We start from the raw sequence: 25,019 nt of genomic DNA, 5'->3' as shown, positions 1-25,019 counted from the left end.
GAGTGAATACGTGGATTAATTTTGATTTAAAACTGATAATTGATACATTTTTCTCAGCTGACGTCTATCGATAAAAAGCCGTAGTGTTATGAACATTTGACGTGTCATATATTACAGTTTTCTATAAATAATAAATAGTCGGTAAAACAGAAACTATCACTTCAATTTAATCTGAAGATAACGTTAGATGTTTGATGAATACTCATATAAAATTGTGATATTTTGTTTTTAATAACACAATTACGTGAATATTTGGATTAATTGTGATTTAAAACTGATATTTATGAGCGTATTTAATTCTTAGACATCTATGAACGGGAAGCCGTAACATCTGTGTCGGCTATTTGTGTATATTACAGTTTTCTATAAATCGTAATTAGTCGGTAAAACAGTAACTATTACTTACCGACATCTCGATGGCGCATCATTACATTTATAGTTGCTATTGGATACGGGGGTTTGGAAAAGTAATTAATAGATTTATTTATAAATTTAATAAATATGAAAAATTGTGATTTATTTTGATTTGAATTCTATTTCAAATAATTTATGGAATTGTATTTATTAAAATTGACGTAATTTATACAATAAATATTATTTAAATTTTCGTTAAGATTGATGTGATGTTGTTAGTATTTAAAGTACAGGGTCGGCTTTAAAATAAATCCGGGAATTTTAATAAGATATCGTAATTGTTAATAAAATTTATCGTTTAATAATTAAAACGGAATAACTACACGGGAACAATAAACTCTTAAAATAATACATCCCACAATAGAAAAAAAATTATATCTCGGTAGTTTTTTTTTTCGGGGAAAAAAAAAAACACCTCCTCCAATATTCCCTTTTTGTTTTTAACGAATCCGTTTCCAGTCATCGTCGCGTCTCATCACCTTTTCCCTTTGGATTTCTTCCATTTACCATAAAACGATGTAATGGCTTCGATGGCTATTCCTACCGACAGCGCCAGTCCGACGTAACTGAATTCTTTGTTTTCGCCGTTCGACAAAACGTTTTGATTGCCGATTAATAAGGTGACGACGTCGGTGGCGCCTTTTTGTTGTTCGGCGAGAAAGTGACAACATTCGATTATTTGAATGTAGACGTGCATCTCTTTGTCTTTCTTCTTGGGGTATTTAATGAACGGGACGGGGGCGCGTTCTTGGGGTCGTTGGGCTCGGAAAAATCTGTTGCCGCGATGGAATTGCGATTCTAACCATCTGATTGCGTCGCGGGCCTCTATTTTCTCGCGTTTCAAGTCGTCCAATGCAGAAACGACTACAAAAATGACGATTTTGGATAATTTGAATGAAAAAATTTGAAAAAAAAATTTTGGGGAGTTTTTAAAAATGCGAAAAAATCGTTGGAAAATTGAGAGTAAGCGGAAATTTTGAAAAATTGTACAAGAAACTTTGTAGGTCGAAAAATAAAGAAGAAAAAAATTAATAAAAATGGAAAAAAAATATTAGAAAATATGAAAAAGTCGATAAAATTAGTTAAAAAAATATTAAAAATTGAATTGAGTAAATTATACAAAGAAATTTGCAAATTTTCGTAGGAAAATTAATGAAAAATAAAAAAAATTAAATATAATATGAAAAAAATAGGAAAAATCAATACAAAAAATATTGAAAATGAAGAAAAATATTAAATTTATGAAAAAACAAATTATTTTACAGAAAAGTTTTGAAGTTGAGAAAAATTTGATGAAAATTAATTATATGAAAAAAAAAAAAAAATTCGAAAAAATCGATGAAAAGCCGAAAGTAAACAGATTTTCTGAGAAACTGTACAAAAAAAATTGGAAAAATGAATCAATACAAAAATTAAAAAAAAAATCTAATAACATGGAATTAATAAAAAAAATTTAATTATTCAACGAAAAAGTGGAAAAAATTATTAAAAGATGAAAAGTGAGTTTACATGGAAAATACGAAAAAGGAAAATTTCGAAAAAATTAGTTGATCTTAAAGAAAAATCAACCAAAATTTGAAAAGGGGGCATTTCAAAAATGTTACATGAAAATGGTTGGAGGAAGGTGTAAAATAGAAAAATTGAAAATTGCAAAATAAAAGCCGAAAAAAAAATTTTTTCGAACAAAAATACGGAAAAAAAATAAATATAAAAAAACGAAATAATTATTAAATTAAAAAAATTTTAATTATTCGAAACACAAAAATTACGCGAAAAAATAAAAAAAAAAATAAAAAAAAAACGAAAAATAAAAAATCGAAAAAATAAAAAATAGAGAATAAATCGACTTACCTGCCGTAGGTACCAAAACGATAAATTTCCTACTGTGCACCAGCTGTTTTACCATAAAAGTGTATTTTATGAGGGCGTCGGCGTCTAAAACTAAATAAGGGGAAAGCGCCGCCGTCCTACCGGCGCCGACTCGATTTTCCAAAGCTCTCACTTCGGCGGCCAACCAAAGTTGACCCATGTGTTTCATTTTATTTAATTGACCACCGACGACGTCGCCGCTCGATTTACTACCAGAATCCCCCTCCAATTTGGGGGTTGATGTCGATTTTATGGTGGTACCGTTGCAGGTTGTAGTCGACGCCGAAGAATCCTACGTTTTTTCCAAAATTATTTCGTTGAAGACGATAAATAAAAAATCGCAAAATTTATAAATTGAAAATTCAAAAAAAAAAATAATTAAATTGGTAAAAACGTATGAAAATAAGTACGAAAAGGGGACAAACTAAATAAATATGGGGAAAAATTGGAAAATAATTTTTCCAAAAATAACTTAAATAATTATATAAAAAAGGGGGTGTTTCGAAAATGGTACAAAAACGTGAACGAAATGGAAAAAAATACGAAAATTAATAAAAAGGAAAAATGGAGATAATCAGATACAAAAAAATATGAATAATATACAAAAATATTTAAAGGAGAAAAAATGAAAATAAAAAAAATAAAAACGTAAATTTTTAGAAAAGAAAAAAAGAAGGGAACGGAAGAATATGAAAAAAAAAATAATATAAAATGGTACAAAAACAAAAAAAATACGAAAATTAATAAAAAATACGGAAAAAATTGATACAACGAAAAACAAAAATGATAAGAAAAAATATAAATAAATAAAAATACGGGGAGAAAAAGAAATAAAAGGGGGTAAGAAGAAAATGATACAAAAGTAACATGAAAACGTATAAAAAATTTAAAAAAACAAAAAAAAATTTGTAAAAATAACGAAAAAAAAAACCGCAAAAAAATAAATAAAATTGAGAGGGAAAAGGGGGAAAAATAATATCATAACGAAAAAAAAGAGTCAAAAACGAAATTATCGAAATAATATAAAAAAATCCTTGAAAAAACTAGTAAATTTGCAAAAATTAATGAAAAACAAGAACAAAAGAATAAATAAAAAAAAATATAAGGTGAACAAACAATAATATGAAAAATATTTAAAGGAGAAAAATGAAAATAAAAAAAAAAAATAAAAACGAAAATTTTTAGAAAAGGAAAAAAGAAGGAAACAGAAGAATATGAAGAAAAAATTAAAGAAAAATAATATAAAATTAACAAACATAAAGAAACAAATTATCAAATAAAATAAGAAGCAAAAAATATTCGAAAATTGTACAAAAACAAATAAAATACGAATATTAATAAAAAATACGGAAAAAATTGATACAACGAAAAACAAAAACGACGAAAATGATAAGAAAAAATATAAATAAATAAATAAAAATACCGGCGAGAAAAAGAAATAAAAGGGGGCAAAAAGAAAATGATACAAAAATAACATGAAAACGTATAAAAAATTTAAAAAAACAAAAAAAAAATTTGTAAAAATAACGAAAAAAAAAAAAATTAAAAATACGCAAAAAATAAATAAAAGTAATTTGAAATAAAATTGAGAGGGAAAAGGGGCAAAAATAATATCATAACGAAAAAAAAAGAGCCAAAAACGAAATAATATAAAAAAAATCCTTAAAAAAACTAGTAAATTTGCAAAAATTAATGAAAAACAAGAACAAAAGAATAAATAAAAAAAAATATAAGGTGAACAAACAATAATATGAAAAATATTTAAAGGAGAAAAATGAAAATAGAAAAAAAACAAAAACGAAAATTTTTAGAAAAGGAAAAAAGAAGGAAACAGAAGAATATGAAGAAAAAATTAAAGAAAAATAATATAAAATTAACAAACATAAAGAAACAAATTATCAAATAAAATAAGAAGCAAAAAATATTCGAAAATTGTACAAAAACAAATAAAATACGAATATTAATAAAAAATACGGAAAAAATTGATACAACGAAAAACAAAAACGACGAAAATGATAAGAAAAAATATAAATAAATAAATAAAAATACCGGCGAGAAAAAGAAATAAAAGGGGGCAAAAAGAAAATGATACAAAAATAACATGAAAACGTATAAAAAATTTAAAAAAACAAAAAAAAAATTTGTAAAAATAACGAAAAAAAAAAAAAATTAAAAATACGCAAAAAATAAATAAAAGTAATTTGAAATAAAATTGAGAGGGAAAAGGGGCAAAAATAATATCATAACGAAAAAAAAAGAGCCAAAAACGAAATAATATAAAAAAAATCCTTAAAAAAACTAGTAAATTTGCAAAAATTAATGAAAAACAAGAACAAAAGAATAAATAAGAAAAAAAAAAAGAAATATAAGGTGAACAAATGCGAAAAAAAAAAAATGGAAAAAATTGGAAAATACAGGAAAATTTGAAAAATAGGGAAAAAATTGGGGAATGTAAAAAAAAATTAAATTTCTGTTTGTGCACTTACGAATTCGTCTAACAACATTTTCGAATCCTTGTCGTCGTCTTTTTTACTGTCATTTAATGTACAAACAAAAATATTGTTTCCGTCATCGTAAGAAATTCCAGTTTCGTTAAGGGTAGTTAGAAATTTTCCAAAAGAAAGTAATTTAATCACGCGGATAACGGCCTCTTCTTTCGTATTCAAACTTTTTTTATCCGCGTAATTCCAATCCAACGTCTCCTGAGAAACTTTCAATATTTCCACACCTAGACAAATCCAAATTTTTTGCGAAAACCCAAAAAAATTACGAAAAAAAAAACATATTTTTTCCCTAACCCCGTATTAAAAATATCGGCCCTGTAATTCGCTAGATACGTCAATTACAGGGCGGATTCGTTAAATTACCTCGATAAATAAAAATAAATCTACGATTTCGATCCACCCTGTATTAAAATCAAAAACCAAATATACAATACTTCGAATTTTATAAATTTTAAGCCACAATATAACACGAACTGGTTATTTAGAATACAGGGTAATCCATTTATTAATCACCAAAAAAAATTTTTTGTATTACGACTCGCCCGGTATTATATTAGACGATTTATATATATAAAAAAAAAAATAATTGTTTCGATAAATTTCGACGATTTTTAGATAACTGCCATCATCGCGGTTATATAACTTACAGGGGGATCCATTTAAAAGTACCGAAGAAAAAAATTGAGTTCGTTTATTGGCTCACCTTGTATTAGATTCAATCGATATCGAGTTCCTATATTTTGAGCGAATAATTTTAAATGGATAATCATATTTCATCACGGTGGTTATATAAATTACAGAGTGATCCGTTAAAACACATTCTATATAAATATATTTTGACTCGCCCTGTATTAGATTTATCGAGGAAATACTAAATCCAATAATTTTCATGATTTTCTACTATTAATAATGAAAAAAAGGTCAAAGTTTATTATTCTGACGGTCATTTAAAGTACAGGGTGATCCATTTAAAAACACCAACGAAATAATTGTATTCGTTTTTTGACCTACCTTGTATTATGTACAATGAATATTGACAACACCGACTATTTTTAAAAGTATCGAAAATAATTTAAAAACGATGGTAACATTTTATGGCTTGTATAAATTACAGAGTGATCCGTTAAAACACATTCTATATAAATATATTTTGACTCGCCCTGTGTATTAGATTTATCGAATAATTACCAAATTCAATAATTTTTATAAATTTCGTTCGTCAATTTGAATATTACATTGCGATATATGTGATTTAAAATATACAGGGCGATTTAATTAAATATTTCAAAGTGTGAATTGTGTTTGTTTTTTGGCTCACCTTGTATTAGATGCAACAAATCCATACAAAAATCGGTAATTTTCAAAAATTTACAAAATAATCGAAAAAGTAATATCATATTGGCGTGATAATATACAGGGTAAACCATTAAAAAAAATTTTCCAAATAAAATGTTTTTTGATTTAGAGCCTCCCTGTATTAAATTTAACGAATAACAGCGTGATTAATCATTTTCAGAAACTTTTATGATTATTTGAAAATTAAAATTACGGTTTTCATATAATATACAGGGTAATCCATGAAGCAAATTAAACTTTTGGTTTTTTATTAATACAAAATCTTATATATTTTGACTCGCACTGTATTATGTACGACAAATCTTATTAAAATCGATAATTTTTATAAAATCAAGGAATAATGTTAAAACCGTAATCGCGGTAATGCAATAATATACAGGGTAAACCATTAAAAAATACCACAAATAATGTATCTGTATTTTGGCTCACCCTGTATTAGATTTCAAGAATTATAACAAAAAAATCATTTTTTATACTAAATCCACAATCTATCGACACCCGTGAACAATTTTTTTCAATTATACAGGGCATAGTCAATTTTCATAAACGTACAAACTCAATTTTTTTCAAAAACCCTGTACATATAACAAATTTTAACTTTACATTATATCCTAGTGGGGAAAAGACGATTTTAAATTTGAAATATTATACCTGGTGTTTCATAATAAAAAGAAAAACTTAAATCACCTTTCAAAAGGATATCTTCAGACAGCGGTATCCTTAATCCTTTATTAATAATTTCCGTATTTTTCAATCCGACGCCGATCATTTTCGGACTAAGCAAATTGACATTGACCAAATTCAATAAATGGGTTATTTGTCTTAACAAAGACGCGGTATTGGAACCGCAAGATTTGATCACTTCCAGATCTGTCGCTAACCAATCATTGAGGATTTTGATGCTTTGCAAAATGGTCTCTTCGGTAAATATTTCAAGGATATCGTTAACGTCCATAAATTGTACGATTTTGCTTAAATCTTCTTCGGTTTTTTCGGGGTTTTGTTGATCGGGGGTAGTTGCGCCATTGAATAAACCGTTGGTTAAAATATCTTTAGGGGTACCGCTGTTCGATTCGTCTGATACCTGATCGATTAGTAAAAATATCCGTATAAATATTAAAATTCAGAGGTTATGTTACGAAAAGGTATCAAAAACACTAACCTTGATGATATCGAAATCCTCGTCTGAAGAAACGTCGAGAACCTCTTCTTCTTCGTCGTCAGATATAAAAGAATCCGAAGAGCTACTATAATTTTCTTCGTGTTCGCTTAATTCGGACTCGTCTTCACTCTCATTTTTCAAAGCCTTCCGTCTCCTCAATTTCGATTTACACCTTTTCCTACCCGCCATCAAATCTTTCAAAATTCCGTTACCGGTTTTCCCTTTGACATTTTCGTTACAAGGAAAATTCAAAACACCTTCTCGTATACGATTAGAAACGTTCTTCAATAATTGTGAATATATACCCAAAGTGAAAGCCACTGCGGTGGATAATTGGGGAGATTTGGATAATTGCAACTTGGATATACAGAGTAAACATATAACGATTATTTTAAATATTTTATCGCCGTTTAAATGATTCAGTTGATAATAATCAGTTTCGATCGAATCCCCCGATTCACTATTAGTAGACACTTTGGTAAAAGTCAAACATTCCTCGAGATTTTTATAAGTCTGATGACACAAATCGTAAACTTTATTAACTTTCTTATCGAAATACCACACGTCGATAATCAAAAGAAATCTCGCTATAAATATTTTGATCTTTTCACTTTGTTCAGTTTCAATGATGCCTTCGACGTTTTTATCAGGCAATTGTTCAAGAAATTTAGAATTCCTATCGAAAAGTGCTATTAGATTATTTAAAGTACCTTCAAACGGGAATTTACAAGACAAACAACGCATATAATGATAAACGGCTTCTAAAAAACGATTCTGATTCATCGCCAACGTTCCCATTTGATTATGAGGCATACCGTAATCCGGTTTATAAGAAACGGCTTGAAGATAATACCGTACAGGTAATGCAGATTCCCAATTAGGATAAATCTCAAGTTTATACCGACTGAGATCTCCCAAATAAATCAAACATTGATGTACTGATTGTTTAGCCCAATCTACAGCTTCAACTTTAACATCTTTATTCCCAGAATGTATTAAAGAGAAATCGATAAACGATTCAATGTTCAAATTGAAATTATACTGCAATTTAGATAACATGTGGTTGTAAAATCCAATACCGGCGTTAATATGGGCGGTAATATGACATATTTCTTCCGGCAGGTATTCTTTTTTTTTCAATTTTTTAGACGTGGACACCACATCGTAATAACCTTTCCTCCATAGTAATTCCTCCCCTTTACGACCGTATAAAATCGGATCGGAAAATATTAATCTTTCGCAATATTCGCACAATTTTTTACGTTGGATTAGCAAATTAGGTGAAAAAAGATCTACGACAGTTCGGGCACAACTTCTTGCGTCGTCTAAACGCTTAGCTTGTTCACTTATAGATCTAAAATTAATAATACAGTATCTTTATTATATATATATAGTAACATCTTTTTTTACTCAATAAAATGCTAATCCATATCGAAATATACTAATACATATTTCAATAAAAAAAATTTCGTAATTTTCGTGACATTTAACATTTCAATAAATTCGTTTCAAAATAACATTAAATATTAATAAACACATCATCTGATTTAAATTTCGATAAAATTAATAGTTAAAAATAATAAATAAATTAAAAAATCATACATTTATACAATCTATTCCTCACTAAAATTCCTCGTATTCAAGTAATAATAAAGTGAGGTTAATTTAGTTAAACATATATAAAAACGTGATAAACAACAATTATTTTATAATGTACGTCATAATTATACATATAAACTTACCGATATAATTTTTTTGAGAGCTCTTGGCTCTGGTTTTGGTTAATATCTGTTGAGTTGTAGCTTTTCTTCATTTCAGCTCATGCTTTTATTCTTCTCTCGTCAAGAATTCAAAAAACTTTTTTCTATTTTCGTATATTCCAAAAAACTTGTTGTAATGTAAATCATTATTAGTTCATAATTAATTTTACAAACGTATTTTGACACCATCACACTTTCTTATCAAAATGAATGAATCGTTCATGGCCAAATAAAAAACATCACTCACATCTGCCGGAAATAACTGGCACTCTTCAATCCTTTGAGAATCAACAACGGAGCCATCTATTAATCAATGGTCGATACCGTTTATCTCACACAATATACATTTCTCATAATTATCGATTTTGTTATAATCACAAAAATAATTTTTTTATAAATATTAATATGGTAAAATACTTGAAGAAACAAAAAATTTTCATTTTTTTAACAAAAATTGCGAGACATACGTGTCACCTGAATTAGGAAAACAAATACAGTTTTCTTTTTTTTTTTTTTAAAGTTTCCCTACTAAACCACAAAATTCTTATTTTAATCCTAGCACTAGATTATCTACATTCTTCTAAAATTAATTTTCAATATATTTCAGAACAATGAATACGATTTATATATAATTAGATCAATTCTATACTTTATTTGTTAATTGCATTTTACTCCGTCAGTGTAAATGTTCGTAAAGTGCAAAATATTACTGATAAATTTCAGTTGTAAAATTATCGATTAACGAATTTTATTGTTAAATAAACTCTTTCAAAAAGTATATAAGTATTACGATTAAATATATTTTCTTTATTTTTGAATAATCACAAAATTAGTATATTTCTTAAATCTATACCAAACTAACAAACTTTTTATTATTCCTTATGTCATATGTCAAAATTGACATTATTGGCATTTTGTTGATATTTTCGTAATTATTAAAAAAATGTCCAAAGTAGAATTTAAACAAGATATGCCCCCGCCTGGGGGCTACAAACCTATACATTTCAAAAGAGTACCAGCCAAAACATTTTTCGGAGGTATATTTAAGTAAATATTGCTAATTACGTAATCCACTTAACCTAAAAGTCTTTCAGGATGGGCAATTATTGGAGGCTATTTGGGTATGACTGCCGGAGCAGCCTATTTATACTATTTAAACGTTAAAGCGGTAAAAGCGAGAGAACTTGAAATGCGATGCGTCAGTTTGGCCATTTACCCTATGCTTTTAGCGGAAAGAGACAGAGAATTTCTCAAACAATTACGAAGAAATAGAGACGAAGAAAGAGAATTGATGAAGAACGTAGAAGGGTGGAAAGTGGGTACTTGGTACGGCGAACCTATTTATAAGACCAAACCAACAGATCATCTGGTTGATCCCATGTTTTTCGATTATTATGTACATAGTTCTTATAAAGATTGTAGTACTCGCGCAGACATCGGATTATTGTCGTAAATATATATGTGAAAGTGTAGCAAATTATATATTAAATTTTCAATTAATTCGTAGTGGTTTTTTTTTCATAGTAATGAATGCAAAACGGAAAAAAACAAAGTATGAGGTTCGGTTTACATATTATGTATTTTATTGAAAGTAAATAAGTTTGATACGAATCATTCTTCAATATTTTCACAATTCATTCAAAAATTTGTTCTAATTAAACGCAATTTTGAACAAGGATATTAATTATTCTATTACGTAAAAAGAACTTTCAAAGTTGCAATTGATCAATTTATTTATCACTCGTAGCTTCGAAAGTTTACCTTGGAGATAGACAATCAACTTCTTTAATGGATTGCTCTATAGAATGAAAGAAATATCACTGGGTATGATAAAATTGAGGTTATTATAGAAATATGTATGAAATTAACGGTATAAAAGATTTAGACCACATTCGGTATCCGTAGGAACTGATAATATGCTAATAAAATTGAACCATCTATCACATTTTTTTATGTTAATGTTATTTATTTAAAAAAAAAACAATCACCTCGACGTCCTCAATACAATTGTTATCTATGCACTCTACCATAGATAACCTACAATTCTACATTATGTTCCAGTATATACTAGATCATAGACATAGTAATTCTAGACTGCTGAAAACACAGAACATACTGAAGATACTATTGGGGGTGCATTCCATTAAGCACTCACGACAATTAGGCAAAGTGGAATGCACAAAAGGGCCGTGAACGCTTAGTGGAATGCACGTAGTTGGATTTTTTGAAAAAAAAAAACACCTATTGGTTTAAGGTAGAGCTATTTTAGTTCCACTGAGCGGTGATTGGTGAAACGCGATAAGGGAATAGAGAAAAATAACAGAGGAAGGAGTACGATACTATACCGTTACTTTTTTTGTATCTCATTCTAATATTCGAATACTATAATTTGATTGAAAGCGCTGTCTATTTATTATTACTTTGTCTATGTAGTAAGTTCAATAGTTAGGCAATACACAATACGACCACGTATTGATTTCAATATAAGTTTTACGTAAATAAGAAAATAGAATTGAATTATGAGTCGTATCAACGAATATTTGGCTGCTGTTTTTATTGATTACTCTCTTTAATGTTCGATGCAAGTGACATTGTTGTTTTTTTTAATAAAAAAAAAAAGAAAAATGTATATGATATACTTAACCTATTAGCTAGACAACACACAATACTATTAGCGCGTATGCTAATGAAATGTCGTTTATTATGACAAGTAATCAGTCTATTGAATTCGGATTTATTGAGTTTTTCGCACATTTATTATTCACTACATAATATTACAATAGTACCTAATAACGTCTACTTGACTTTGAATGTAATTTTTCAAAATGTTTTTCAATAAATCATTACGCCGTTAAAATTAGAGATGGGATTCCACCGTTCCAATGTAACTGAATAAGTAACGCGTTGAAATTTGAAATATTTTTTTTCCGATTATATCGAAACGTAATGAAATAAGTGGAATGGGTGGAAACAATTTATTTAAAAAAAAAAAAAAAATCCACAGGAAATTTGTTTAGACATGATAATTCCAAATAAGTTTTACTCGATCTTTCTCTGGCCTTCCGAAGGACATGCCAATTGGTAGAGGAGTTGAATTAATGTTCTGGTAGGACGTCCTGTCATCCGACCTTTGGTTAAATACGAATAATTTTTGTGTTCGCTAATGAGACCAACTCCAGTCGTATCGAAATGGATCCAGTCGATGCAATCGACGAATTCGTTCAAAAACGCCGCGCCTAAACAAGCGGAACCGTGTCCGAGTCCTTTATTATTGACGTCGTGCGAAGTGAATCTATTGACTTTCTTCATAAAGTATTTCCATAGCGGTAATCTCCAAACTCTATCTCCGGTAATGATACCCGCTTTTCTAGTTTGAGACCACATCGTTTGGGAATTGGTGAAAACAGCGCTAGCCGCCGATCCGAGGGCGGCTCGAGATCCCGGCGTCAACGTAGCCACGTCGATAATGAGACGCGGCTTGTACATAATTTGTCCAAAGATGAAGGCGTCCGCCAGCATTAAACGTCCCTCGTTATCGGTATCGGTAATCATTACAGATTTTTGATTCAATCCCATCACCACGTCTCCGCATCTCATCGCCATACCGCTCGGCATGTTTTCGCATAGAAGAATTACGCCTTCGATGTTGATAGGTAGACTCAAGGCGGAGGCGGCCCGAATCGCGGCCACTATACAAGCTGCTCCGCACATATCTCCCCTATATTTCGGCATATTTTCGCATCTTTTGAGACATAAACCGCCGCTGTCGAATGTTACGCCTTTACCTACCATCAGAATCGGTTTCGAGTCCATGGAAGCGCCGCAGTACGAGATTTCCAGACACACCGGCGGCTCGCACGAACCTCTCGCGGCCGTCAAAAATAATTGCATCTTTTTGGTTTCTATCCAATCCTTGTCGTGAACGTGAACTTTGATTCCGCACGGACATAGTTCGTTTACTGTTTCTTGGGCGAAATGGAGCGGCGTCATCTGATTGGCAGGCGTATCTGACAGACGTCTAGCCAAATTTTGAGATTCGGCTTTGAACAAACCCCGCTGGAAACTTTCGGCGTCGCAATCGTCGAATAATTCTAATGTAGGTATGACTTGCCAATATTGTCGGGATCGATTTTCTTGGTATCTCCACAGAGCTAGGGCGCTACCTTCTGCGGCTTGTTCCGGATGTCCTAGACCTTCTATTAAAATTCTTGTCACCCCTTCGTTTTTCAATAGCTGCGCCCCAGTTCCCGCGGCTTGTCTAACGGCTTCTAGTCCTTCGTCGATCGCTTCCAATTCGTTATATCCAAGATTTTCTTTTCCTAGTCCGACGACACAAAGCGACCAAAATTCTTTATCGATATTATTGAATATCTTACCGTGTCCTTTCTGCGTGATTTTCATATTCGTACCGGCTTTCTTAATCAAGTCGTATAATTTTCCACCCAGATGATCGTTGAATTTTGATGCGGCTTTTGTTAAAATCACGTCATCGTTTTCGCCTTCGTACACCCCCAAAATGATACCCTTTTTTTCTTCGGTGCAATCGTCCGAACAAAAACTTCGTCGAATATTATACGATGTACATATCAAATTTTTACTCAAAATGTTGCTACTGCGTCTTAAAACGGAAATAGCCGCCATTTTGTAACGGTTCGTCTTGTAAAAGCGAAACTTCCGAATATTTAGAATTGAAATTAATAAAAAATGTCACTATAACATTATAATCAACTAATATTGTCAAAATGCGAAATCATAGTTACCAAATAAGATGTTTCGGTTCAAGTTATTAAACAACATCTATTTACTTACCCCGTATATACCATATATATTTATTTAAAATTCTCAAAATTCACAATGCAATACAAGTCGTAATTCATATAAAAAGAAAAATAATTTTCAAAATACCAATATCCCATTAGCGTTAAGTAGTATTCGAGTTATTTTATAAACTCAATTTACGTTTTTTTTATAATTTTATATAGTAACCAATCAGAATCTATCGATAAAAACTTATTAACTTATTAACATAAACCATTGATCTATACCGACTACATTATTTTCACACTATTGTACACGACGCGTACTACTAAAAAGTAAGGTTAGAATTTTATAAACTTGTACCAAATATATTCCAAACTGTTAAATATCCTTATAAACGATATACATATGATTATTTTATATTTAAATGCTTCGGAATAAACACGGATTCACGAAGTTTTACCGTGTAAGTAAATTTATATCTCTTTAAGCTTGTATTTATAATATTTGTTTTTGTTGATTGTCTGTATTTCATGTTAAATTAAAGAAACAAATATTTGTCGAAATGAATAAGATTAGATCTGATGCATGTTTTTCTTGTTACTTATCTGTACAGGGTGTTTAATAAAATCGATATCAATTTCATAACAAATTCGTCTTAAATTTCTAAATATGTACATAGTTGATATGGTGTATAGGGTAATTTGATTTAAATGAAAGATATTATTTAATAAAAATCTTTTTATTTGAGGTTATATATCGACTAGATTTATATAAAAATGTTAAACATACAACTAAAATTAAATTTACAAATATCACAACAATTGTTAATAGAATTATTTACAAATTTGAATAATTGATGAAAATCAATAAGTTTATTTAATATTTTCATTAAAATATCAATTGTAGTTTATAACTGTCATGGTCTTGTTAATCACTATACGAGGACTATTCAGAAAGTAAACAACATAAAAAAGGTAGTATAATAAAAATTTGTGGAAAAGCGACTACTAATTAATTAAATAGTCGTGTAAATGTTATAATACAAGTTAGGAAAATTAGGGAAAACGTAGCGACGTTTGTTGTAGATCCACCGGCCATAAATCTCAAAGGACTAACTTTAAGTTGAATGAGTCTACCGTTTATATCTTGAAGCGATCGATAATTTTGATTCAAAATTACATCGTTAACTGTGCGCATTCTCTCAAATATTTCTACCTGTAAAAATGATTCAATATAATTTTGTTTATCGTATATTATACCTTTCGACTCACTTGTTGTTTCGATATTGGTATCGTATTCGTAAAAACCGTCCAGATGATTCCCTCGGTGCAATTAGGAGTAGTCAGTGATCCGTTGTATCTATAAAACCCCGCCAAATCTATAGGTAGATAATTTTTGATGACGAAACCTTCTAATTCATCCGGGACGTTTAATTTTGTTTGAATTGTCGCTATTTCGGCTAACAACGGATCGAAATCTTGTACGTCGTCCGGAGACAGCTGTTTCCAAAGAAAATAATTGATTAGTATCTTACCCAAAAGGAATAATGCAGAAAGAGAATAGATAAATATATAGTCTAAGAAGAAACGGTTCACCAAGTTATAGGGAAACCACGGAAAACCTGCAACTACAACGATTGCTAGCCCGATATACCCACAGAAGTCTTCAGGCCTTCAATTTCTTACTTGGACCAATTTTAGGACGTTAATACATGGTTTGTATGGAACAGTCTTTAAGGACTTACGTCAAATAAAACTGCAAAAACTGCAACCCCTCCGGGATGTTTAAGCGCTTCTTGAGTGCTACCGAATCTTTTGGCGTAATGGACCAGGTGCGTTTCTAAAGGAAACCTAAACAAAAACGGACGAAAATTCTAATTTTTTTCTTGAATAATTTCAGCTGAAACTCATTACGAACTTATTTACCTATAATTTTCAATGGTATGTTCGGATTTCCAATGGAAATGAAGGTGATCTAATTGGTAAACTTCCGGTAATCCCCCTCCACTAATTTCAGGTATATGCGTACGGGTTTTTTGACGTACTTCGGCTGAAAAAAAAAAAATTCGATTCAAAATATTCATTCTACGAGGGTTGGTCCATATATAAACACCTGCACGGAGTGGCTGTAATACTAAAATCTGGTAGAAATTCTCAACTGACTGGACCAAATTTCCAAAATTCTTAGGTGTGTGTGTGTGTTGGTGTTATTTTATACTTTACCTGAATGGCCATTATTCTTTACTAAAATTGATATATTCTGTCCGTATCCGTATATACTGAAAGGAGGAAAATCCGAATCTTCTGATACTGAATGTGACAGCGGTATCGGACTTTGTTGGGTTCCTGTTTGACATAACGGAGCCCAATGATCTATAAACAACAAAAAAATTGTTCCAAAAGTGATATATCAAATTTATATCAATAAAAGTTTATTAATTTAGTGTTCGAAGTCATTTTTTTTTCATTGAAAGCAATAACAATAAGGTTAATCTCTATAAAACGCTGTATGAAACGTGTTTTTTTACAAAGAAACATCCTGTGGTTTATCTGGATCCGATTATTGAAAATATCAAGAAAAAACTTCGTTTTTGAATAGATCTAATAAAAGATTTGTGACAGCATCAACTGTAATGTTTAAAAAAAAATGTGATAACGAGTGTTATTGCAATATAGTTAAAAATATTGTTCTGGCGTGGCATCAAGTGTAAAATTAGTTGGACGAAATAGCAAAGGACAAGCATTAGAGGGCATTTAATCATAAATTTAAAATAAACAAACATTATGTAACATTTTTTTGATAGCTAATAAAAGGAATTAATGTTTTCGAATAAAATAATGAATTACTCAATTTAAAAAACTAGAAAATTCAGCGAATTCGTCGAAATCAATTCATAATAATAAAACCTGTAATATAATAATTAAAATTTTCATATTTTACGATTGTATTTTGGTGGAATAGAAGCGGACTATATTGTCTTCATATTCGGCGCATGGTTACTTCTTTTCCACCAAAAAAAAATTATTTAATTAAATTTATAGGTATTGAAATTTTTCGAAATTTTTTATAAAAGTAATACCTAATGCAATAGTAATGATTCGTAACATATATACAGGGTATTCTCTGAAAATATTAATTTGAAATATCGAAATGTTCAAGGTAAGTACTAATTTAGCACGTCATTTTGAAAATTTGCAATGTGGACAAGGGAATTTACACATGTTTCGAATGTTTTTGAAAAATTTATTAACTGACAAGGACAAGCAATAAAGGTCATTTAACGAACGGTTTTCATCATAAATCTACTGTGCATTTAAAGTAAACAAACATTTTTTTAATAGCTAGTAAAAGGAATTAATGTTTTTGGACAAAATAATGAATTACTCAATTTAAAAAATTAAAAAATTCAGCGAATTCGTCGAAATCAATTCATAATAATAAAACCTGTAATATAATTAAAATTTTCATATTTTACGATTGTGTTTTGGTGGAATAGAAGCGGACTATATTGTCTTCATATTCGGCGCATAGTTACTTCTTTTCCACCAAAAAAAAAAATATTTAATTAAATTTATAGGTATCGAAATTTTTCGAATTTTTTTATGAAAATAATAGTGTCTCTTGACCCAATACAATAGCAATGATTTTTAACATATATACAGGGTATTCTCTGAAAATATTAATTTGAAATATCGAAATGTTCAGGGTAAGTACTAATTTAGCGCGACATTTTGAAAATTTGTAATTTGAAAAAGGAAACTTACACATTTTTCGAATATTTTTTAAAAATTTATTAACTGACAAGGACAAGCAATAAAGGTCATTTAACGAACGGTTTTCATCATAAATCTACTGTGCATTTAAAGTAAACAAACATTTTTTTAATAGCTAGTTAAAGGAATTAATGTTTTCGAATAAAATAATGAATTACTCAATTTAAAAAACTAGAAAATTCAGCGAATTCGTCGAAATCAATTCATAATAATAAAACCTGTAATATAATAATTAAAATTTTCATATTTTACGATTGTGTTTTGGTGGAATAGAAGCGGACTATATTGTCTTCATATTCGGCGCATAGTTACTTCTTTTCCACCAAAAAAAAAATATTTAATTAAATTTATAGGTATCGAAATTTTTCGAATTTTTTTATGAAAATAATAGTGTCTCTTGACCCAATACAATAGCAATGATTTTTAACATATATACAGGGTATTCTCTGAAAATATTAATTTGAAATATCGAAATGTTCAGGGTAAGTACTAATTTAGCGCGACATTTTGAAAATTTGTAATTTGAAAAAGGAAACTTACACATTTTTCGAATATTTTTGAAAAATTTATTAACTGACAAGGACAAGCCATAAAGGTCATTTAACGAACGGTTTTCATCATAAATCTACTGTGCATTTAAAGTAAACAAACATTTTTTTAATAGCTAGTAAAAGGAATTAATGTTTTTGGACAAAATAATGAATTACTCAATTTAAAAAATTTAAAAATTCAGCGAATTCGTCGAAATCAATTCATAATAATAAAACCTGTAATATAATAATTAAAATTTTCATATTTTACGATTGTATTTTGGTGGAATAGAAGCGGACTATATTGTCTTCATATTCGGCGCATAGTTACTTCTTTTCCACCAAAAAAAATTATTTAGTTAAATTCATAACGTGTAACATATATACAGGGTAGTCTCTAAATATATTAATTTGAAAATAATAAAAGGAAACTTACACATTTTTCGAAAATTCTTGAAAAATTTATTAACTGACGATAAATATCAAATATACCGGGTCATTATGTACGTATGGATATTGGGGTATTATGTACACTGCGACCCAAAGGATTTATCAAATTTAATCAATATAATTTACAGTTTTGAGACCTGTTTCGAAATGATTGGTTACGAAAACTACTTTTCTGTCATGTTATTATGTAAAATAAAAGTATTTCATACCAATGGTGGCTGGAAATGAAAAACTTTGAAAATATGTATAGGAATTATAATTGTGAAAGATTGAATTTATGCTCTACCTTGATCTGGATATGTCCATCCCGTTACAGTGCCTGAAAAGAATTCAAAAATCGTATTAATCATTTATCAAAATTTCGTAAATATACAAAATCAATAGTCACAAAATTTGGCGTGTTTACTTTGAAACTTTCGAATCTCCAAAGTAAACTGGCACGCGCCAATTCTTGATCGTGGCTGTCACGAAGATTAGACAACAAAACAAACACGATTTATGATAATTTTTTCAGAATATTTCTCTATGGCCAACGATCTAAATATCTCTTAAACCATAAATTTTATCGAGTTGAACGAAGAGACCTTTTTGTTAGAAAATCCATCGAAATATTCATTTTTGATATTTTTATATTGTACAGGTTGTCCCCGTAAAAGTTACGAATTGTTAACTTCGGCATGCACAATGATCTAAAAATCTAAATATCTCCTAAACCATAAATTTTATCGAGTTGAACGAAGAGACCTTTTTGTTAGAAAATCCATCGAAATATTCGTTTTTGATATTTTTATATTGTACAGGTTGTCCCCGTAAAAGTTACGAATTGTTAACTTCGGCATTTACAACGATCTAAATATCTCTTAAACCATAAATTTTATCGAGTTGAACGAAGAGACCTTTTTGTTAGAAAATCTATCGAAATATTCATTTTTGATATTTTTATATTGTACAGGTTGTCCCCGTAAAAGTTACGAATTGTTAACTTCGGCATTTACAACGATCTAAATATCTCCTAAACCATAAATTTTATGGAGTTGAACGAAGAGACCTTTTTGTTAGAAAATCCATCGAAATATTCATTTTTGATATTTTTATATTGTACAGGTTGTCCCCGTAAAAGTTACGAATTGTTAACTTCGGCATTTACAACGATCTAAATATCTCTTAAACCATAAATTTTATCGAGTTGAACGAAGAGACCTTTTTGTTAGAAAATCTATCGAAATATTCATTTTTGATATTTTTATATTGTACAGGTTGTCCCCGTAAAAGTTACGAATTGTTAACTTCGGCATTTACAACGATCTAAATATCTCCTAAACCATAAATTTTATGGAGTTGAACGAAGAGACCTTTTTGTTAGAAAATCCATCGAAATATTCATTTTTGATATTTTTATATTGTACAGGTTGTCCCCGTAAAAGTTACGAATTGTTAACTTCGGCATTTACAACGATCTAAATATCTCTTAAACCATAAATTTTATCGAGTTGAAAGAAGAGACCTTTTTGTTAGAAAATCCATCGAAATATTCATTTTTGATATTTTTATATCGTACAGGTTGTCCCCGTAAAAGTTACGAATTGTTAACTTCGGCATTTACAACGATCTAAATATCTCCTAAACCATAAATTTTATCGAGTTGAACGAAGAGACCTTTTTGTTAGAAAATCTATCGAAATATTCATTTTTGATATTTTTATATTGTACAGGTTGTCCCCGTAAAAGTTACGAATTGTTAACTTCGGCATTTACAACGATCTAAATATCTCCTAAACCATAAATTTTATCGAGTTGAACGAAGAGACCTTTTTGTTAGAAAATCCATCGAAATATTCATTTTTGATATTTTTATATTGTACAGGTTGTCCCCGTAAAAGTTACGAATTGTTAACTTCGGCATGTACAACGATCTAAAAATCTAAATATCTCCTAAACCATAAATTTTATCGAGTTGAACGAAGAGACCTTTTTGTTAGAAAATCCATCGAAATATTCATTTTTGATATTTTTATATTGTACAGGTTGTCCCCGTAAAAGTTACGAATTGTTAACTTCGGCATTTACAACGATCTAAATATCTCCTAAACCATAAATTTTATCGAGTTGAACGAAGAGACCTTTTTGTTAGAAAATCCATCGAAATATTCATTTTTGATATTTTTATATTGTACAGGTTGTCCCCGTAAAAGTTACGAATTGTTAACTTCGGCATTTACAACGATCTAAATATCTCCTAAACCATAAATTTTATCGAGTTGAACGAAGAGACCTTTTTGTTAGAAAATCTATCGAAATATTCATTTTTGATATTTTTATATTGTACAGGTTGTCCCCGTAAAAGTTACGAATTGTTAACTTCGGCATTTACAACGATCTAAATATCTCCTAAACCATAAATTTTATCGAGTTGAACGAAGAGACCTTTTTGTTAGAAAATCTATCGAAATATTCATTTTTGATATTTTTATATTGTACAGGTTGTCCCCGTAAAAGTTACGAATTGTTAACTTCGGCATTTACAACGATCTAAATATCTCCTAAACCATAAATTTTATCGAGTTGAACGAAGAGACCTTTTTGTTAGAAAATCTATCGAAATATTCATTTTTGATATTTTTATATTGTACAGGTTGTCCCCGTAAAAGTTACGAATTGTTAACTTCGGCATTTACAACGATCTAAATATCTCCTAAACCATAAATTTTATGGAGTTGAACGAAGAGACCTTTTTGTTAGAAAATCCATCGAAATATTCATTTTTGATATTTTTATATTGTACAGGTTGTCCCCGTAAAAGTTACGAATTGTTAACTTCGGCATGTACAACGATCTAAAAATCTAAATATCTCCTAAACCATAAATTTTATCGAGTTGAACGAAGAGACCTTTTTGTTAGAAAATCCATCGAAATATTCATTTTTGATATTTTTATATTGTACAGGTTGTCCCCGTAAAAGTTACGAATTGTTAACTTCGGCATTTACAACGATCTAAATATCTCCTAAACCATAAATTTTATCGAGTTGAACGAAGAGACCTTTTTGTTAGAAAATCCATCGAAATATTCATTTTTGATATTTTTATATTGTACAGGTTGTCCCCGTAAAAGTTACGAATTGTCCTTTTTGATTTCGCAACTTTAAATACCTCTAACTCATAAACGAGGAATCGTATGACAAAAAAAACATTTTTTTTATGTTTAAGCATTATTTTCACGTCATCTACTCGCTCCCTAATTGGTTGTACCTTTTGAAATATATTTCAATGGTGAGTTTTGGGAGAAATCATTTCGACACTCTGTATATATCAATAGATTAACGATATTTTTTATTCGAAGGTACGAATCAAATATTACTTTACGTAACAGCACATTTTATTTATCATATTTTGAAAATTTTCCGAAAAAGTTGTTCAAATGTTAATAAAACCACGTGAATTTTTATTTTTTTCTTATCTGCGTAATTAATACGTGATTTCGTGTAAAATTTAAACACTTGGTATTGGAAATAAGCGATAAATACATTTTTACTAATTTATTTAAATTTGAATTGGAAAAAAAAGTTTTATCAGATCGTTTAAATACGTCACGGTGATTTTTAAAAGTTAAATCGAACGCGTTCAAATTTGATATCTAAAAATTGAAATAACTATCCATTTATACGAACATACTGTATAATATTAGTCGTATTTACGTTTCTAAATCATAATTTGTTAAAAATAATATTTAAATTTGCTTAAAAACATTTTAAATATAATTTAATTTTGCGACGAAGTAAAAACGGGGTCAGGGAAGTAATTTTATTAAAAAAAAATGTTCTAATTCCATTAAAGGTGATACAAAAGCCGAAATATTGCGTTAGGAAGTTATAAAAACCAAAACAACACACGTAAATACCGATTAATGTTTTTTTTTTCGTTATATTTTACTAAAAAGGAATTTTATTTGATAAAATACAAAACGCACCTGATACAATTGAAACACAAACCAAATAAATCGAGAACATTGCGGTTGTCGTTCCGCGAATAAACACTCTGTATGTACGACTGAGCTAGTCAGCTTAAATCGCGGGATCTATATTGGCAATTCGCCCCTCGAAACGTCCAAACTCCGTCGAGATAATACGGCGTGTATCGATTGTAGGACTTCACTGTTTATCTAAGGATTCAATCATCTGTTTTTTTACGCGTATTATATAAGAAAAAGTCGAAACGCCCAACTGAGTATCCCGTTCGCTTCGATTTTGAGTAATTTTCCACCGAAAAATGCGAATTTTTTCACTCAAAAACCTCCCACAAAAGCAACCAAACTTTTCGATGCGTTTTTCGTAGATTTATCGTTAGTATCAAAAAATGCTTCAGTTTCATCGACAGCTTCCTCATCTGTACTTAATTTCTTACCTACGAGCGTTTTTTTTTTGATATCAGTAAGCGCTGGGAACCAGATCTGGACTATACGGTGTACGATGAAACAATTTGAAACGTAATTCGTTCAAACCAGCTCCAGGTTAAGTCGAGGACGCTCCTTAGAAAGTAGTTGCTTGGAAAATCGATCGAACACATTATATACATCATATGTTTCGAATTTGAAGGCGCTAAGTTGTTTAATATTCATTTGATAGTGAATTTGGTCATTGTAATGTAATATTTTCATTTAAAATGCATTAGATACCAATCAATGTGAAAACTGAACTAGATTCTACCCTGGATGAGACTGTACCTTCGGAATAAACAGTAAAATAACGAATAGGAAAGTTTAGACGAGACTGTACGTCCTACGAAGCCCAACAACTCATCGGTCGATCAAATGAGGTGAAAATTCCGGAAAATTTGAAAAAAAAAACCACAAAGATTCAAAATTGGAATCATAATATGACTTGGGGGATAATTGACGTAAATTTATTATTAAATAAAAATCGAATTGGCCATAATTTTATTTTTAAAATTTTTATTATTTTTTTTTAACACGTTTTAAAGTTTGTTTTTGCACATTTTACTTTCCGTTCGATTCTAATTTGATTTAATTTTGTAGTTTTATTTAGATTTAACGCAAGACTATTAAAAAAATTTATGATCGAACTAATAATCCGAATAATATAATAATAATCATAATCTAAATCTCGCTACAATATAAAGAATAAAAATTATTGATTTGCGTCGAACTGCAATTAATCCTTTCGAAAAATTAAAAATTTTTGTTAACAAATAGAGATGGGGAAATAACTAAAATAACTATGCAGTTATTTAATACCAGTTGAAAGTTGTTGTAGATTCCCATCTCTATACGCGAGTGTATACGTCAATCTAACCTGTCAAAAAGTAGCAAAAAACTAAATTTTTATGATTTTCAAATCAAACAACGACACGCATTCCACCAACAATTTAGTGTGTTTGCCCTATCATTGGATAATTTGATTTTTATTGTCTAAATTGTCACGTCGAGATTTTGCGATGTAGCTTCGTAAACATATGGAATGTAATTTCGACGCAGCATTAAAATTTATTTATATATAAGTTAAAACCCGACACGTTATTCATTTTAATCGGATTTATTCGAAAATAATCGCTACAAATCTTGATAATTACACGTTTCCAATCGAATTAACGAATATATATATATATATATATATATATACCGGTTGTCCCGTTTGCGGTGAAACAAAACCGAAAATGAAAATTTCGAGCTTCAATTATGCTCGATACCACGATTTTTTGCTTGCTATTTATCTATTTAAGGGTAGTAGTAACAAATGTAAAAATAGTCAATATTCAAACGGTAAATCCATTGTTAAAAGTGACTTGTGTTGTTTGACGATGTTGTATAAAAAATTATGTGTGATATACGCGTTAAAAGTGATTTTATTTCGTACCCGAAGTTTAAATTTAAATAAAATCTAAATTCTGTTATAGCAAAAACAAAATAAAATATTTTTTACACATCCTTATCGAGAGTAGTTTTTTGGGACAATCGGTATAGTAATATGTGTTTAAATTAAAAGATTTATAATTGGATTATTCGAGACTTCGTTTAGGAGGGTTAGAAAATTACGAAAAAGTATTTTTTATAGTTTAATCACGTCGATAAAAAAAATTTATACAACCATATAAGTAAATCTATAAAATACGTAATTTACGAAATATCAAATGTATTATTCATTTGTCTGTTCGATAATATATTTAAATACCTACGTAAACGCATAATAACATTTTGATATTCTAGTTCAATAAGGTATAGAATTGATATATATGTAAACGAGACACTCATAAAATTTTATATTTTTTTTAAGGAATACAACAATTATTTAATATTAATATAATTGCTTCAATTGTGATAAGAATCGATATCGAATTATATACGATTAAGTATTCAAGTTGTGTATACAGCCATCAATTTCAACTATAACAACTTTTAGAACGATTTAAATATAATTGTTTGAGAA

The 25,019-nt window shown here is 29.3% G+C and overlaps 4 protein-coding genes across 4 annotated transcripts; 1 reads left to right on the top strand and 3 right to left on the bottom strand.

Moving 5' to 3' along the window:
• Positions 1-692: 692 nt before the first annotated feature.
• Positions 693-9,541, bottom strand: LOC130450232 (nonsense-mediated mRNA decay factor SMG5). The gene is made up of 6 exons (XM_056788508.1): positions 9,048-9,541; positions 7,306-8,659; positions 6,831-7,227; positions 4,770-5,011; positions 2,266-2,575; positions 693-1,278 (listed from the first exon to the last, which is right to left on the bottom strand). The coding sequence occupies exons 1-6, from the start codon at positions 9,116-9,118 to the stop codon at positions 890-892; spliced, it is 2,763 nt and encodes a 920-aa protein (XP_056644486.1). The 5' UTR covers positions 9,119-9,541; the 3' UTR covers positions 693-889.
• Positions 9,542-9,948: 407 nt separating this feature from the next.
• LOC130450127 (NADH dehydrogenase [ubiquinone] 1 alpha subcomplex subunit 13) lies at positions 9,949-10,567 on the top strand. The gene is made up of 2 exons (XM_056788330.1): positions 9,949-10,102; positions 10,160-10,567. The coding sequence occupies exons 1-2, from the start codon at positions 10,009-10,011 to the stop codon at positions 10,516-10,518; spliced, it is 453 nt and encodes a 150-aa protein (XP_056644308.1). The 5' UTR covers positions 9,949-10,008; the 3' UTR covers positions 10,519-10,567.
• Positions 10,568-12,104: 1,537 nt separating this feature from the next.
• On the bottom strand, positions 12,105-13,706 carry LOC130450393 (cytosol aminopeptidase-like). Its single transcript, XM_056788767.1, has one exon. The coding sequence runs from the start codon at positions 13,704-13,706 to the stop codon at positions 12,105-12,107; it is 1,602 nt and encodes a 533-aa protein (XP_056644745.1).
• An 843-nt stretch (positions 13,707-14,549) lies between these two features.
• LOC130450227 (putative carbonic anhydrase 3) lies at positions 14,550-22,732 on the bottom strand. The gene is made up of 7 exons (XM_056788500.1): positions 22,547-22,732; positions 18,866-18,898; positions 16,049-16,198; positions 15,752-15,875; positions 15,571-15,676; positions 15,098-15,325; positions 14,550-15,041 (listed from the first exon to the last, which is right to left on the bottom strand). Exons 1-7 carry the CDS (start codon positions 22,584-22,586, stop codon positions 14,838-14,840), a joined length of 885 nt encoding a protein of 294 aa, XP_056644478.1. The 5' UTR covers positions 22,587-22,732; the 3' UTR covers positions 14,550-14,837.
• Positions 22,733-25,019: the final 2,287 nt, after the last annotated feature.

Source organism: Diorhabda sublineata, chromosome 11, assembly GCF_026230105.1.
Source record: "Diorhabda sublineata isolate icDioSubl1.1 chromosome 11, icDioSubl1.1, whole genome shotgun sequence".
NCBI lineage: Eukaryota > Metazoa > Arthropoda > Insecta > Coleoptera > Chrysomelidae > Diorhabda > Diorhabda sublineata.
This window is presented reverse-complemented; position numbering and strand designations above follow the sequence as displayed.

Excerpts from the sequence above, each read along its gene's own strand:
- LOC130450127 (XM_056788330.1), top strand. The coding sequence starts at position 10,009 with ATGTCCAAAGTAGAATTTAAACAAGATATGCCCCCGCCTGGGGGCTAC. Across the intron at positions 10,103-10,159 it reads AGCCAAAACATTTTTCGGAG|GATGGGCAATTATTGGAGGC; the intron begins GTATATTTAAGT and ends AAAGTCTTTCAG.
- LOC130450393 (XM_056788767.1), bottom strand. The coding sequence starts at position 13,706 with ATGGCGGCTATTTCCGTTTTAAGACGCAGTAGCAACATTTTGAGTAAA.
- LOC130450232 (XM_056788508.1), bottom strand. The coding sequence starts at position 9,118 with ATGAAGAAAAGCTACAACTCAACAGATATTAACCAAAACCAGAGCCAA. Across the intron at positions 5,012-6,830 it reads TGAAGATATCCTTTTGAAAG|GTGTGGAAATATTGAAAGTT; the intron begins GTGATTTAAGTT and ends GGATTTGTCTAG. Across the intron at positions 2,576-4,769 it reads AAATGTTGTTAGACGAATTC|GATTCTTCGGCGTCGACTAC; the intron begins GTAAGTGCACAA and ends GAAAAAACGTAG.
- LOC130450227 (XM_056788500.1), bottom strand. The coding sequence starts at position 22,586 with ATGTTCTCGATTTATTTGGTTTGTGTTTCAATTGTATCAG. Across the intron at positions 15,876-16,048 it reads AAAGAATAATGGCCATTCAG|CCGAAGTACGTCAAAAAACC; the intron begins GTAAAGTATAAA and ends TTTTTTTTTCAG. Across the intron at positions 15,326-15,570 it reads TTTTTGCAGTTTTATTTGAC|CTGTCTCCGGACGACGTACA; the intron begins GTAAGTCCTTAA and ends CTTTGGAAACAG.